The sequence below is a fragment of the Postia placenta genome (assembly GCF_002117355.1).
Source record: "Postia placenta MAD-698-R-SB12 unplaced genomic scaffold POSPLAscaffold_12, whole genome shotgun sequence".
NCBI classification, from domain to species: domain Eukaryota; kingdom Fungi; phylum Basidiomycota; class Agaricomycetes; order Polyporales; family Adustoporiaceae; genus Rhodonia; species Rhodonia placenta.
Genome location: NW_020169843.1, coordinates 1151692 through 1166502, shown reverse-complemented (window position 1 = coordinate 1166502; position 14811 = coordinate 1151692). Strand labels below are relative to the sequence as shown.

General features: G+C 53.7%; 5 protein-coding genes across 5 annotated transcripts; 2 read left to right on the top strand and 3 right to left on the bottom strand.

The window, feature by feature from the left end:
* Positions 1-1789: 1789 nt before the first annotated feature.
* Positions 1790-2338, bottom strand: POSPLADRAFT_1048870 (hypothetical protein; the record flags this gene model as incomplete). Its single annotated transcript, XM_024479616.1, has 3 exons — positions 1790-1838; positions 1894-1963; positions 1993-2338. The coding sequence occupies 3 exons, from the start codon at positions 2336-2338 to the stop codon at positions 1790-1792; spliced, it is 465 nt and encodes a 154-aa protein (XP_024336354.1).
* Positions 2339-3626: 1288 nt separating this feature from the next.
* POSPLADRAFT_1172875 (hypothetical protein) lies at positions 3627-5181 on the top strand. The gene is made up of 7 exons (XM_024488203.1): positions 3627-4060; positions 4196-4344; positions 4406-4505; positions 4562-4766; positions 4813-4862; positions 4917-4985; positions 5048-5181. The coding sequence occupies exons 1-7, from the start codon at positions 3641-3643 to the stop codon at positions 5123-5125; spliced, it is 1071 nt and encodes a 356-aa protein (XP_024336353.1). The 5' UTR covers positions 3627-3640; the 3' UTR covers positions 5126-5181.
* Positions 5182-5902: 721 nt separating this feature from the next.
* On the bottom strand, positions 5903-12173 carry POSPLADRAFT_1059746 (hypothetical protein; the record flags this gene model as incomplete). The annotated part of the gene is made up of 4 exons (XM_024481190.1): positions 5903-6427; positions 6480-10771; positions 10819-12083; positions 12133-12173. 4 exons carry the CDS (start codon positions 12171-12173, stop codon positions 5903-5905), a joined length of 6123 nt encoding a protein of 2040 aa, XP_024336352.1.
* A 170-nt stretch (positions 12174-12343) lies between these two features.
* On the top strand, positions 12344-12967 carry POSPLADRAFT_1048867 (hypothetical protein; the record flags this gene model as incomplete). Its single annotated transcript, XM_024479615.1, has 4 exons — positions 12344-12364; positions 12422-12545; positions 12611-12765; positions 12821-12967. 4 exons carry the CDS (start codon positions 12344-12346, stop codon positions 12965-12967), a joined length of 447 nt encoding a protein of 148 aa, XP_024336351.1.
* A 203-nt stretch (positions 12968-13170) lies between these two features.
* On the bottom strand, positions 13171-14522 carry POSPLADRAFT_1059744 (hypothetical protein; the record flags this gene model as incomplete). Its single annotated transcript, XM_024481189.1, has 3 exons — positions 13171-13523; positions 13575-13959; positions 14013-14522. 3 exons carry the CDS (start codon positions 14520-14522, stop codon positions 13171-13173), a joined length of 1248 nt encoding a protein of 415 aa, XP_024336350.1.
* Positions 14523-14811: the final 289 nt, after the last annotated feature.

Genomic DNA, 14811 nt, shown 5'->3' with positions numbered 1-14811 from the left:
ACGAGTCGCCGGAAGAGCTGCGCGTGCGTGCAGCTCTGGCGGCACAGACAAATACGACAGCTGAATATGTACGTCCTTTACCGATTTTAATGCCGTGACGGTCTAACAAGTACCTACGGCCACAAGGTGAAATACGAGGCAGATAGAATTGCTACTGCAGGGCGGACAATTGAGGTTGCACGCATGAACGTACAGGACCTCCTCCAACAAGCTCAGCGCAATGCCGATGGAAAGGTTTCTCCCGGCTCCTCAGGCTCGGCTTTTGGAAATGCCACATCAGCTTCTGCTCTAGGGAAACAATCAGGAGCATTTGGCTCCACTACCTCCCCATCTGCATCGGGTGGTCCGTCTGCCCTCGGCCAGCCGGCATTCGGTCAGTCAGCCTTTGGCCAGCCGGTAAAGGGAGCTTCTGCTTTCAGCACGCAGTCGCAGCCGACATCAGCATTTGGCCAGGCCGCGCAACCGACCTCCGCCTTCGGCTCGCCCGCGCCAGGGCCAGTGACTTCCGCATTCGGACAGCCCAGCCAGGGTCCCACCGCGTCCGCCTTCGGGCAGCCCACGCAATCCTCGCTCATTAAACCTGCGTCGGGGGCGTTTGGGGGCAGCACGACCAGCGGCGGTTTCTCTGCGTTCGCCAACCAGCAACCGTCCGCGTTCAGCCTCGCAGCGGCGGCGAACGTCCCGAACACCTCTGGAGGTTCAGTCTTTGGCCAATCATCTCTGGGCAACACGCCGTCTGCTTTCGGCAACACCACACAGACCCAGCCTGTGACACCCGCGTTTGGCCAGCCCGTCAGTAGCGCGAGCGCAAGCAATACGCCACAGTCGGCGTTCAGTTCGCTACAGAGCACACAGATGACCTCTGCGTTCGGCGCGCCGCAGAACGCGCAGGCGGCCTCCGCTTTTGGCACGCCACAGAACACTCAGGTGAATTCTGCATTTGGGACACCGCAAGCCGCGCAGACGATCTCTGCGTTCGGCACACCGCAGAACACTCAGGTTGCATCTGCATTTGGAACCCCGCAGAACACGCCGGCCACATCTGCGTTCGGCTCGACGACACCCTCGCAGCCAACGTCCGCATTCGCATCGACCGCTCCCGCGCAGCCTAGCGTGGCACCCGGGCAGGGCGCCAGTTCTAGCGCGGCCCTGCCCAAGGCACAGGCCTCGTCAGGCAAGCCTGACTTTGAGGCCGCGAAGAAGAGGTGGAAGGCGAAGCCAGGGCGGGACAACTATGATGACATGCTGCCAGCTGACTATGCCGAGGTCTTGCCCCCTGAGGCCATCCAGGCGTTCAGGGCGGATCGCTTCGAGCTGGGCAAGATCCCAGAGTTCGTCCCACCGAAAGAGCTCCGCGGGCTATAGCCGTATTTGGACGGCTCTGATTACCATTCTGCTCCTGCATGGCAAGTGTCCCTTCTCTGAGTGACATTTTCCCCTTCATTGTACACATACATATTTTCCTTGTACTACGGAACTCATCAATCCATCCTTGTGTCTTTGCCTTTTGACCTTGATTTCTTTCATAGTCGTGTTCTGCGGCAACCATCCGCTCATCAATCGCACATTGACCAAGCTAGCGTAAACACAGAGCTTAAGCCTGCCGCAAATCAAGGCACAACAGTTACATCAGCAAATGCCTCGTTTTCCCTTCTTCTGAATCGACGTTAGGAGCAAGATTGGCTTCTGGACTAAAGTCAACCCATTCGACGCAATTGCTTCAAATTGCACCGCAGAACCCTCGTCCTTTTCTTAATTCTCATGTTGATCTGTATGTTTCTTGCTTTCGTTATCGTGTTCGCAAAACCTCGCACTGATCAAGGAGCTCGCCATCAACGCTATGCCACCTTACGTTTCAGTACGAGTAGACAACGGCAAAGTAAGCGTACTCACAATCTCGTGTTCTTGAGCTGATCCTGCTCCTTGCTTGCTTGCTTCTCCCTTAGGATGCCTTCAAATGCGTCTATGAGCCGCTCTTAGATAGCCACGTACTTGAGCTGCTGAACGTTATTTTTGGCGTCTGGTCCTCCTTGTAATCGACCTTCCAGTTCGTCAGAGCCACGGGATCATGCTTCATCGCTCGACGCCGATCGTATCGAGCGGGATCACCCAGTTTCCGCCGCCGCCGATCCAGCGAGTGCCGGCGCGCTAGCTTAAAGGTACGCGCAATGCCTCTAACCTGGCGTCCGACTTGTGCTTTACATTTATCACCATAAATTCCCGTGACTCGTGTTTCTTCACGTCGTCGGTTGCGTCCCAGAATAGAAGTGCTGACTGCTGAACGCTGTTGTTCGAGCGTGGCGAGGCAATGCGCCTTATCGTAGCTGATAGTATTCATCACCGGATGCTGTAAGGCATTGACTGTGAGCTTGGTGCATATACGCTCTCAGAGGTTACTCGCTCGAATGAAACCCGACGATGGCAGCCATGGAGCATATTTCGTCCTCGGTGACGACTGTAACGGTCGACGTTGAATATGTGGCGCGGCTAGTCCTGCTCAAGCGAATCAGGGCTAGTGTAGGGCAAATAATTCATCGGCATGTAAAATACGGTTATTTACTGACCCAAGTTTGGGACCCTGTTTTTTACATGGTAAAATATGTAAATTACACTAAGTCACGGGACCTTGACACACGTGATCTTGCCTGGCACGTGATGTTTTCCGGCATGTAAAAAAAGTAAACAAATGGTAAAAAAGATTAAGAAATGTAAAAAAAGTCCTCAGGAGCACACATATCACACACAAGGCTGAATATATGTATGTCATCAGTTCTAGATGACATTGGTGATGTCGCAAGCATTGTAGAAGTGCACCACTGCCAAATTGGGCTTGAGTGTGGCACCGTGGGAATGTCCAAGACGGCGGTTAGTATGAATAATGAATAGCGGGAGTAAAAACAGTTCAGTAAATTTTATAAATAGGTTTATATAGAGATGAAGGTCCAAAAAGCTGCATATTAGCTCTACAAATAACAAATATTGTCGAACCCATACCCCGGAAGCTGGTGCAAGGCACAAAAAATTGTCAGCCTAAGCGGTGGCTCCCTGGGTGGGTCCAACACGCGACACACCCTTATTTACATTATTTACACCTCTCAATGGACACCCATGTAATAAATTGTAAATTACCTGTTAATTACCTGTAAAAAAGTGCAGGGTAATTTACACCGATTTATTCGCCTTACACTAATCAGGGCAGCTGCCACAGTGCAAGCAAAGAGCAACCCGTGACAAGTTCTATTTCTATGCAGATAACGTGATCGGAGAAGAGTCTGCGGGGAAGTATATAGGTCTTACGTCGTGCCAGTGCATGGAATGCTGTATTCCATCGCCTATCTTGGCTCACATGCACCTACGGACATAGTGGCGAAAGCAGAGCACAGATGATTGTGTGAGCAGTATATGTATGCATTCACTATAATTCGTTGGAGACGAGCTCACACTTGAATGTTTGAATACTGAATGGTGGCGAGTGCGCGTCTGCCATCCCGATCGCGACCGAATTTCATGATGCATCAAACGCGTCTTGTCACACTACGTTACGTCGCCGTGACATTGCTATGTCTTCACTCGTTCTGTCATTGTGCTCTCTATCTCTACCATCGAGTCTACCGCTCACCTTATTCAATCTCTCTGAGGAATGCATTCAAGACTAGTGACGGGCATATTGCCACGTTTATCGCCCGTGAGACAATCTTGCTTGAAGAGGAGCCCTCTTTCTACCTTCAAACGAAGTCTGCGGAATACGATTTCACGAGGTTCTGTGGATGTTTTGCATCCTGCCGGTGAAGACGAACAATATGATTTCGGATACTATGACGTGATCCTGCCCAAGGAACCATTCGTATGGGGTGTTTCACACATTCACCCAAGGGCGTTACCTGCGCACATCCAGCGACCTAGCTACGCAGTTTCCGAGAACTCAGCGGGAACTCAGAGTAGTCACACTATCGTTCCCGCACGCAAGCTTGCAGACCTTACTGGGGAGAACAATGCACGACTGCGGCGGGCGGCAAGCCTTGGGAGAGAAGTGCTCGAATACGCAGGGAGCTTGGTGAAGGTAAGCCAAATGACCGAGGTGCAGGACTACAGGTTGCTCGAGCTCTGGCAAGTCACCCTGGAATGCCAGCACTCGCATAACCTGTGGCATGCCCGCTCATACGAGGACAGAACGACGGCCAACTGTAATATACAGCCTGGTGTAACGACAGATTATATCGACGCACGAGTGCACGACATGATCATCGCTCGCTTGGCGTACCCTTCGCCCCTGCTCTATAAGGGATACCCCAAATCGTGTTGCACAAGCATCAACAATGTCGTTACACACGGCATCCCAGACGAGTTTAGTATGTCTCCTTTGTCTGACGAGGATGGTGAATAGACCTGTGAATATTTCCCGCAGGCGGCCTCTCCAAGACGGCGACATAGTGAACATCGACATCACAGCGTTCAAGGACGGCTTCCACGGCGATACGTCCCGCACCTTCCTCGTCGGCGATGTGGTGAGCCTAGCCACGCGCATATGCTTCTGCTCCGCGCGCATTCTTACTGGTACCAGGATGACAAAGGTCGGGAGCTCGTACAAGTGACCGAGGATGCGCTGGAGGCCGGGATCGCAGCATGCGGTCCCAACCGGCCTTTCAAGGGCATCGGCAAAGCGATATTCGAGTCGATCAGACATAAAGATTTTTGCGTCTCCACACAATTTACTGGTCATGGAATCGGCGGAGACTTCCACAGGCCACCCTGGATCTTACACCACTGTATGCGCTTCCTACAACCCCTATGAACCAGCTGACAAGGCCACAGTGAATGATGAACCCGATGTAATGCAGCCCGGGGACTGTTTCACGATCGAAGTACGTCCGCTAGCAGTACTGGACTGATCCGTTACTAACGGCGCGTTCTTCCAGCCATGCATCATTCAGGGGTCGTCCCCACGAGCGTGGATCTTCCCCGACGGCTGGACAGCCTCCACCGAGGTACGTCATTTCGCGTTTCCATAATCATCACGGATGCTAAATCTTCAACAACGACCATTCAGAATTGTGCACGCGGTGCGCAAGCGGAAGATATGGTTCTGATCACGGATATGGGCGCGGAAGTGTTGACAAGACGTTGATTGCCTGTGCTTCTTACTTTTAGTGCTTTAAACGAGATGCGATACAGTAGTGTCCACTATTGTGGCGCATTACGGCAGGTTCTGTTCATGCATGGAACAGGCGGGAAAACATGCCGGGGTGTCGTTGCCGAGGCTTACCCAAGCTTCCAAAGCAGAGATGTCGGAATTTCACTCGGTATGAGTCCCTAAGTAAGTATGCTACCTGCGTCATGAACAGCTGTCTTCCAGTCAAGCTACTCTCCGAGACTTGCGCCAGTCCGCAATAATAACGTTAGGAGATTTCGCGGGACTATCCATCTCGCTTTGGCAGGTTCTGGCTGCCCAGTGGACCAGCCCGCTCGACTCGTAAGGCATGAAACCCTTCTCATTGTGGAGTCTCTTCACGATTTTCGTAGCCCTTGAGGCTGAAAGGTAAGTGGTATACCTCATACTAGAATAATTCCGAGAGGGGATGAATACTGGAGATTCCTGACAGCAGACGACACGCAGAAACGAAATTTAACCATATCTAGTACAGGCAAACTTGAACTTTGTTATTATCGTAACAGGTAGATGGCAAGTTGTGGCGCATATACCTCGTTTCGCCTCGGTAACATCTGGTATACCGCAGCGTGACCTGTGTACAATTGTGACCAAACGCGGGCAGGATACGAGAGAAAAGAATTGTCTACAAGAAGACCCGAATAGTGCCATTAGTGCTACATCAATGATATGTACTCAAAGTACATTGCGATATATACTGTACGACAGCGTTACGACATTCACGAATACAGGGTATTAGGACGAAACAGAGATCCGTTCATGTACGAAACGAGACAGAATGTCCGTGAGGTCCACGTCCTTGCTTCCAAGGATAGCCTCCGTTTTTGCAATCATCGGCTTCGCCTTCGCCATCAGCGACAGCAAATCCGCAGCCATTTCGCCCGTCATCCCCCTTCGCAGACGTTCCGCTAACGTCATCGACGACTGTCTCCTCGTTGAACGACGCTCCTTCAGAACCTCTGCTGGATGGTGCTCCACAACCATGTCATCGGCATCTGCGTTGTGGGCAGGGGCCTCGAATTCGGGTTTAGACAGCCACATCGCGAGTTGACTAACGGCATACAACGTGACCGCTTCCAGATGTCTGCGTATCGTTGTGACACTCTCGCGGACATCTAATGCGTTCTGGGTAGGCGTTGCCGGGGTCAGCGCCTGCGCGGCCGGTCTGTCCACGAGGTGACGGAGGACATCCAAAGAACAGTTGCCCAACTCAAGCAAGGTACCCATTGACGCAGACTCTCCAAGGACAACCTTTGAGTGCTGCAACCACACGTCAGTGACGAGTAGTTGAATAAATTCTTGAGAAGCTTACAGGCACGATCAGGGCTTCGTGTATTGGCCAGTCATCTTTCTCTCCAATGAGCACTGTCTCCGCTCCGCCAATGATGCTCAGAGTCGATAGGATCGAACCTGAAAGGCGAAACAGGCGATGGACCAAGCGAGCCAAGAAAGGCCTTTTGAGTGGATCCACAACTTCGGCGGGAGTGTTCACGGACGCATTGTTGTTCTCTGCATCAAATTGGCTGCGTTCATGCGCTGTGATCGGCTCGAAGAGGCTCGCCAAGTGGTTAGGGTGGGTCAAGGAGTAGTTCAGTTGCTGTAACAGTAGCAAGGCGTCATCCGTGAAAGACCGCAGCGCTCGCTTGACCGCATCGCTCCCAATGTCTCCTGGTGCGTTCTGCGCGATTGCATTGAAAAGGTTCACGACCTGCTCCATTTCTTCGATCAGCGGAGAAGATAGCGGCTCGCCAACCGTCCAGGACAGCGTTCGGTGGATTTGGTCCCCGTATAGCTGAACAAGGCCTGCGGCCTCTGCATAGAAGAAATGTCCATGGCGACCGAGCGATGCGACGACACCAGCGATGATGGCCAACATAGAGCAATAAGCTCTGTGCGCAGGACTTCGCTCGCCTGGCATTTCAGGCAGAACAACGTCAATCATTCCTACTCTGATAGCGGTAGTGATAGGGTTCTGGCTATATGCAGCGAGTATTCCTTCGCTTGCGAGCCTCTCCGCAGCCAGTGGGACACTCGCCAATGCCATGTGGAATGCTAGGACGTGAGGCGCATAGAGAGGCTGTTTACGCATCCGAAGTAAGGCAACATCTGCGAGACCGACGAGATCCAAACGGCTGAATAGGTGAAGACTGGTCCGGATTACATCAGTCTCCTGACAGCGGGCAAGCCAAAGCGATGGAGATGGGTTCAGATCGAGCCTGGTGCATTGTTGGAAGACCGCAACGAGTAGCTCCAGGTCCTGGTCAAGGTCGATATCAAGGCCAAGGCTAGCTGTGTCAAACTTGAAGCGGAGGCTGTCAACGACCAGCAGCAGCGTCGTCTCCAGCATCATGGAAACGGACAGGCGCTGCTCTGCCGTCAGAGCCTTTGGACGGCGGACAAGACTCCTGGAATGTCGAGCGCAGAAGTAGATAGTCTGTAGGAGCGGCCGATGGAACGGAACAGTGGCTTGACCCAATAGCGATTTTCCCGGTGGTTGTGATGCGCTAAGAATAATACCACGCACGCTTGCGACCAGGCTAATGAAACTTGCCACTTGCTCCTTCGTGTCGCTGGTGGAGAACCAGATGACTTCGAGAAGAGCCAGAAGAAGCGACAGCCGTGCATGGTGAATCGTCCCCATCATATCCCCGGAACGCTTCTCGACGGAGAGAAGCCCTGAGATGGATGCAGCCAAAGCCAAGAGAGTGGATCGCACCGAAGCAGTTCCACGGAGATATGTGACAAGTTGCAGGAGGAGGAATTGCCACGATTCCGTCAATGTGGTTTGTACATATGTTAGGGAGAGATTGAGATTGACAGACATCAGCTTCTTATGTGCAGCAACCGCGCCTTGTGCCGTGTCACCGAATGAATAAGGCTGCAAGCGTATTTGGAGAAGAGCAGTTGAAAAGGCGAAGTTATCTCCATACTCACGTTCCACGATCGGATCATGCACGCGCAGATGGTCAAGAGTGAGAGTCGGGAAATCGGAGTTGATTTGCTTTGCAAGCTCGTCATGGAGGGAAGGATCGTATGAACTTGTCGCCGCCTCTAAGACAAGCTTCGTCAGCTGATCTTCGGACTTGAACATTGCCTCGATTGATTTGTAGCTAGCAGGCTTCGCAGATTGCTTGTCATCTGGGTGTGACTGAAGGTGCATCCGAATGTCCAAGCTCAAGATATGAGCGGCGTGACACTTCACCGCAGTGCGGTAAGCATAAGAAGAAACCGCCGCATGTAGATCAGAACGCTGTGCTCCATCAACCTCAGCATAGTCTGCAGTCCTATAATCAGGAGAAGGCCCCAGCTCCTTCCCTAAAATTGCGGCAAGATGCTCAAATAGACGAGCGTCCTGACATATTGGCTCCAGGTGTTGTTTATGCTCGTGTGCATGTTCCCAAATCACATCCATGAAACGCAGGAGCGAGGCGAGCAGCTCTGGATTAGGATCCCACAGTTCCTCCCATTGCTGCAGCATGTCGCATGCTAGGGTAACCGCGCTCGTTGACCTGGACTTCGATGCGTCGTTGCCCCCAGTATCCTTCTCCTTGCCCTTTTCTGAGACTTTTGGCATTGGTTCTCGGAAGTGTCCAGTGACAAACAGTCTAGCAAGTGCGGGCTCCTTATCGACGGCGAGAGTGATGAAATTCCACAACGCATGTCGTAGCTGGGGTTCATCATACGGATGCTGCACGATGCGTATCAGTGACGCGACAGTGGCCTCGGGATCTGATAAATGTCCAATAATTGTTGGGGGCGAGCCTTGCGTGGATGCGAGTGATGAGCATAGGGCAAAAAGCACGCGAGTAGCTTCAATAGGCACAGAGGCGCCCGTGCTCCGATCCTTCACATACCCAGCAAGCGCATCGACAGGGTCCACCTTCGACGGACCACCATCAAACGAAGCCACACTCCCTCCAACTTTAGCGCAAAGGGCTTGCTCCAGGAGAGATGGCTCCGTGGACGAGACGAGATGCGGTTTGAAATTGAGCAGAACGCGTGTGAGGCGCAGGTGAGACTCCATGAGGTAGACCAGCCGCCGGGCATCACCATATCGCCGTGCCGCATACAGCATCCCAAGCACAGATCCCGCACCCGTCAACGAAGACACCAGTGGCGTAATGGTGGAGGTCGTTGCTTTAGCCAAGAATGCCTCCGACAATATCTGGCTCAGCGCAGTGAAAGGTCCTTCTTTCAGTGTGGGAGGTGCGTGCAGCATCACCTCCGTATACAGCGACGACATGCGCCGCGCGATCTCGAACCGATCACCTAGCTGTGCGTATTTCCAGCCCACGTGTTCCACCCAGATCTCTGCGTGCACAAAGCGCACAGCTCGCAAGAGCACCTCTTCCTTTACTTGTTGTAATTTCGGGGTGTGCTGTAAGACAGAGATTACGGTTGTCGACGCCTCATTAAAAAGTTGTTGAACGAGATGCAGAAGGGCTAGCGTCATCGTATACTGCCCTGTCAAACGCTCCGCGGTAAGCACGGCAGAGGTTGCACCATTGCTCTTCTCAGATCCGAACAGGGATGCTGTGGAGCGGATGTACAACCAAACACGGGTGGAGTAATGTGGCTGAGCAAGTAATGCTGCGAGAACACTGATAGCTGACGTGATCAGCGGGGCGCGCGGGGCACCCCGCGGCTGCGAGGACGATCGAGAGAGTGCCTCCTCTAGGACTGCTGTCGTGAGTTGGACCAAATCTGGCGGCTGTGCTTCGACCATGGTATGCGCCACAACCGGATCACTGCTCTCAAACGTATCGAGCAGCTCCGCCGCTAGGCCAGGATTGTCCTGCACCACGCTGCGAATGAGATCCAGGATGTCCATGACGATTGCATCGTCTCCTTCGCGATCCATTTCTGCGCCAATGTCCTCTAGCCGGAGAGGGATCGGTCGATGACTACCACGCTGGGAGAACGAGATGTCACCGTGAGGATTACTTGTGCCAGTGAACCTACGCTTGCGATTGACGTAGTCGGTGAGGAACTCGAGTAGTAGCATCCAGCCCGAGTGTTCGTGCTGCCAAGACACTGCAATAGCATCGCCGCCATCACCACTGAGCAGACGACCGATAGTCCTCGGCGGGAGCGTCGTGCCGCCGGGAAGTTTAAGGGCCCGCAGATTGGTGTATATCAGACCACCAGCTACAGACGATGACCCATGACGTTCGGGCATCTTTTCGTACAGCGCCTGTGCACCGTTACTTGCATTCGCAGGGACCACTTGCGTGTAGGTAGGCAGTTGTGCAAGAAAGTCGAACACATAGCGCGTGCACATTTCACGCTCTTCATCGAGGATCCCAGTGTGAGGGGAATAATTTGCAGTCACGAGCGGGTCAGTGTCGAGGAAGCCTGTCGCAGAGAGCGCACGGAGGAGCCGTATCAACGGTCGTGGTTGTACAGGGAATCGAGCACGTGCAACGTCGAGGATCGCGCGGCGTGCATTGCCCCGCACCCAATCTGATTGCCAGAATTGACAGCAAATGCCGGAGACGGATCGGCTTTCGCTGCGGCCAAAGAGCGCGATCCAAATCTCAACGAAATCGTCAAAGTCTGGGATCAGTTCGATTGGAACGCTTTCGACAATCGCAATCACAAGCCCTGCGATAGTTGTCAGCGAAGACGCACAGTGAATGAATGCAACTCACCCTTGAATACCGAACGGTACGCAACCGCGTTAGGGTCCGTGAGTGTTGAGGCCGTCCTCCACGCGATGGACGTGACAAAGAGTGGTGAGGTTGTCAGCAAGGTGAACATTAGTTTAAACAGTCCCACGTCGGGGTCCAGACACGTCCGCGCCATTAGCGTGAATATTGGTTCTCGCTCCCTCGAGTATGCCCTCCCAGAGTGCGGCATAAGCAAGGCGATGAAGTCGTGGTGCGCCTGCGGAAGATCTATCGCCTCGGATGCTGCCTGTGTCACTCGCGAGAGGACGAATGCCCACGCCATGTACGTGCAAGCGTAATGACTGTCTGTGTGTCCCAGGACGAGCTCGTGTATCCGCTTCATCGACTCCGTTGAGGCCCAGTACAGCTTCGTATCTTCTGACTTGGGCATCAACTCAATAGCACCCGGCTCCGCAGCCCTCTCAAGCTCTAGCACTTCGAGGGTGAGCAGAACCCACAGCGCCGCACTATCGCGCTGCAGCTGCACGCCTTCCTCGTCCAGAAGAAGCGTCGAATTTTGCTGTGTAGAACCCAAGTTCGTTTCGTATGCCGTCTCGAAGATGCGTACCACCGACGGCCCGTCGCAAGACGCGTAGCTCCACATGGTCCAGAAAAGCACCTCCAGGAGAACGAGTTGCTCCTTTGCGTTCTGCCGTGCCCACAGTACTGCCTGGCGAGGATCCGAGCTAACTCGCTCGGGCAGAGGCGCCTTCGTCTTGCTGGCGTACTCCGCTAGCAGTGCCCGCGCGAAAGCGTGGCCGTCCGTCAAGATCCGAGACAAGAGATCACCAGCAATGCCATGGATGGGGTCCGCCGCGTTTTCGTTTGCCCGGAAGAGCGGTATGAGCGTTCGCAAGAGGAAGAGCCGTTCGGAGTAATAGAACGGGGTGATGGCCTCGACCACTTCATCAATGATATTCGCGCCTTCGCCGCCGGCGCTGTCGGGCAGGCCCTCGTTATATAGGAAGGAGCGCAGGAGCACAAGCGCGGCAACTTCGTCTATCTCGAATCGCGTGCTGATGGCGAACGCGCAGTCGCGGTCGGCAGGCTCGACACGGATCGCCACACCGTCGCCGAGGGTGACACTTCCCGACTCCAACCTCTTGCGGGACCCAGAGGAGGGGGCGCCAAAAGGCGTAGATACATTCTGAATGTGAGAGATGCGAGGCTTGACAAAGTCGGCGAGCTCTGAAGGAGTGTTACCCTCGAGATGGCCGGAGAGGAAGGAGTGCAGCTGTTGGTATGTTCTGGGGAACGTCAGAATAGTTGTATGAGAACAATAGAGTATAGACTTACATATCAATCAGGTCAGAGCGTTTTGACGATTCTCCCGACATGCTGAGCCGCGAAAATGGGTGGGAGGAGGAGGACTACGCGCTCTGCAGCGGACAAGGTTGCAGACAAGGCGCGACTGTCACGTGATTGAAGCCTAGTTGTTACCCGAATACATGACTTACTTCGGGTATAAACGCTCCTTGTTAACCAACTGCCTGGTGGTCTCCTCGCTATGTCGCAGGCAATTGGCAACGTCTGTCATTCAAAAACTCATGGTCTACCATTGACTCATACCAGCTTGATTTCACAGACAGCCCTAGCATATGCCCGAGTCTGGCACCATGCTGATGCTTCCGAGCGCGTCCTCGGCAAGCTCGCGGAGCGCATAGCGATCGTGCTCATGGGCAAGCACAAGCCAATATTCGATCCTAGCGGTATGTACCTGGACACTGTTTCTACTCATACTTACCGCTAATGACGTCGCCTCTTTGATTTCCAGCCGACTGCGGAGACTACGTCGTTGTAACGAATGCTCGGAAGGTGAAGGTGACGGGGAACAAGGCGCAGCAGCTCGTCTACCGACATCACACGATGTACCCCGGAGGTCTCAAGGAGATTCAGTACAAGGACATGATGGCCAAAAAGCCTGACGAGGTGTGTCTTACTCCTGTGTCCGTCCTGCCCGCCACCCATCTTGTGTACTGCCCAGATCATTCGTCAAGCGGTGTCAGGCATGTTACCAAAAAACAAGCTCCGAGAGCGGAGACTTCAAAGACTGCGTATTTTTGAGGGGGAGGACATGGGTATATTCCAGCACAACATCTTGAAGCGGTGGGAGGACGGCACGCTACATTAGACTTATCCGTGCCGTCTTGACGATTCGTGAGTAGACGGATTCATTTGCATAATTATCACTTCGAGGATATGCTGGAACTGTCGCTCCTGTTCTCCCTACCTTTTTATCCATTTCAGACTTCCTCGTTGTCAATAACTCTTAGGATATGCGCATGATGCCTGCCGACCGTGAAAGTGCACAACAAACCATGCATACAACGCGAACTAGTCAGATTCAGGAACGAAGTCCTCGTCATCAGAATCCTCGTCCCCGTACGGGACAACATCCAAGGGCAGGACAACGCCTCTCGTTCGACGCCGGTTGGCCTCTGCGTTCATCTCTATTCTGTCATCTGCAGCTTCGGAAGCTCCTTCTTCCTCATCAGTCGTCTCGTCCTCCTCGTCAGAACCGAACACGCCGTCCTCGCTCTTGTCCTCGCTTTTGTGCCCGCGGGAGCGCCGTCGTCGTTTACCCCCCTGCGTGTGCTCTTGAGCTGCTTCTGCTTCCATCGCCGCCTCCCACTCCTCAGGCACGTCTCCGGAGAACATCTGCGCGATGTGCTCCTGAACAAGCATGCCTAGCCAAAACATTAGCATCACCACAGTATGTATGCACTGACAATACACACCGAGAGCCATCAATGCAGAGCCGTCAAAGATCTTGTACATGTCGACTTTGGTGGGCCGATCACGTCGAGAGCGACTATGACCCCAGCGTCGCGTCGCCTTGCCGTCCGCGTCTTCGTCTTCATCTTCGTCTTCATCTCCGCCTGATTCTTCGCGGTCCTCATCCTCAACGTCGACATCATTCTCGACATCATCAGAAGCGTGTCCGTGTTCGGTGTTTGCAGTTCCAGGCTCCTCGGACTGGTCGCGATTGCCCTCAGGCCGACCCCGTAGTCTCTGCAGCCGCCTAAGCCTCTTTTGCTGCCTCGCTTCACGGGAGGCATCATACAGTTGGCCCATCGCAGTGTAGTATGTCGTGGCGAAGTAGTGTACACATTTCAGGAGATCCTGAAGGGTATGTACGTCAGCAGGCCGGGATCTCGCTGAGAAAGGAGACATACTGAGGACGGGACGGGTAGCTCGGCTAGCCCATCATATTGACCGTATGAACCACTTCTGGACAGAGCGTTGGTGTCGTCCGTGGGTACCTGCGCGGATGTAGTATTTCCCAGGAAACTGTAGTCCTCGTGGAAACGCCGTCTCTTGTGCGCGCGGGTACCTTTCGGCTCATGTCCTGCTTTCCGCTTTCCTTTCGCCCTGCTCTTGCGTGAGGGGCCAGCCTCATATTCGCTACCGTCGCTGCTACTGTCGTCCTTAAGCTCAAACTCCTCACCGTGATCACACTGACCATTGCCGCTGTTCTCGTCTTCCTCTGTGCGCACTGTCCGCCGCACTTTCACCGCACCAATCCCGCCGGCGTCGCGAGCAATCCAGTTTCCCCGCGTGTCGAGCGCAACATAGTTTGCTTTGCGTAGGCTGCGGTTCGCGTCTCTGTTCTGCACACGTGAACCGTCGGGGTGCAAACGAAGGGCGGAAAGATCGTGGACAGTGCTATAGCGCTTCAGCGACATCACAAAGCACAGCTTGAGGCTTGAGTATTATGCGGGAATATAAGTTAGGGTGCTGTGGTTTCCCAGTTTGCGAGTGTGAGCTGTCGACAGCTTGTGGTTCGACGTTCGAGTTTACGTACGGATGATGTTCACGGCCAATCGGAGTGAGGAACGGAGAGTATGTGCTCGTGTCTGGCCGAACAGACGCCGGCCGACTTCTCGACGACCCTATTCCTCCTCAGCGGTTGCTTGCATACAACGCTCTCACCCTCCTTATTCTTGTTTTTTCTCCTCTTCTGCCTGCTCTGAA

Bases quoted from the DNA above. Each gene is read 5' to 3' on its own strand.
- POSPLADRAFT_1172875 (XM_024488203.1), top strand. From the start codon at position 3,641: ATGCATTCAAGACTAGTGACGGGCATATTGCCACGTTTATCGCCCGTG. The intron at 4,767-4,812 runs GTATGCGCTTCC...ACAAGGCCACAG, and splicing joins ACCCTGGATCTTACACCACT to TGAATGATGAACCCGATGTA. The intron at 4,863-4,916 runs GTACGTCCGCTA...GCGTTCTTCCAG, and splicing joins GGGACTGTTTCACGATCGAA to CCATGCATCATTCAGGGGTC.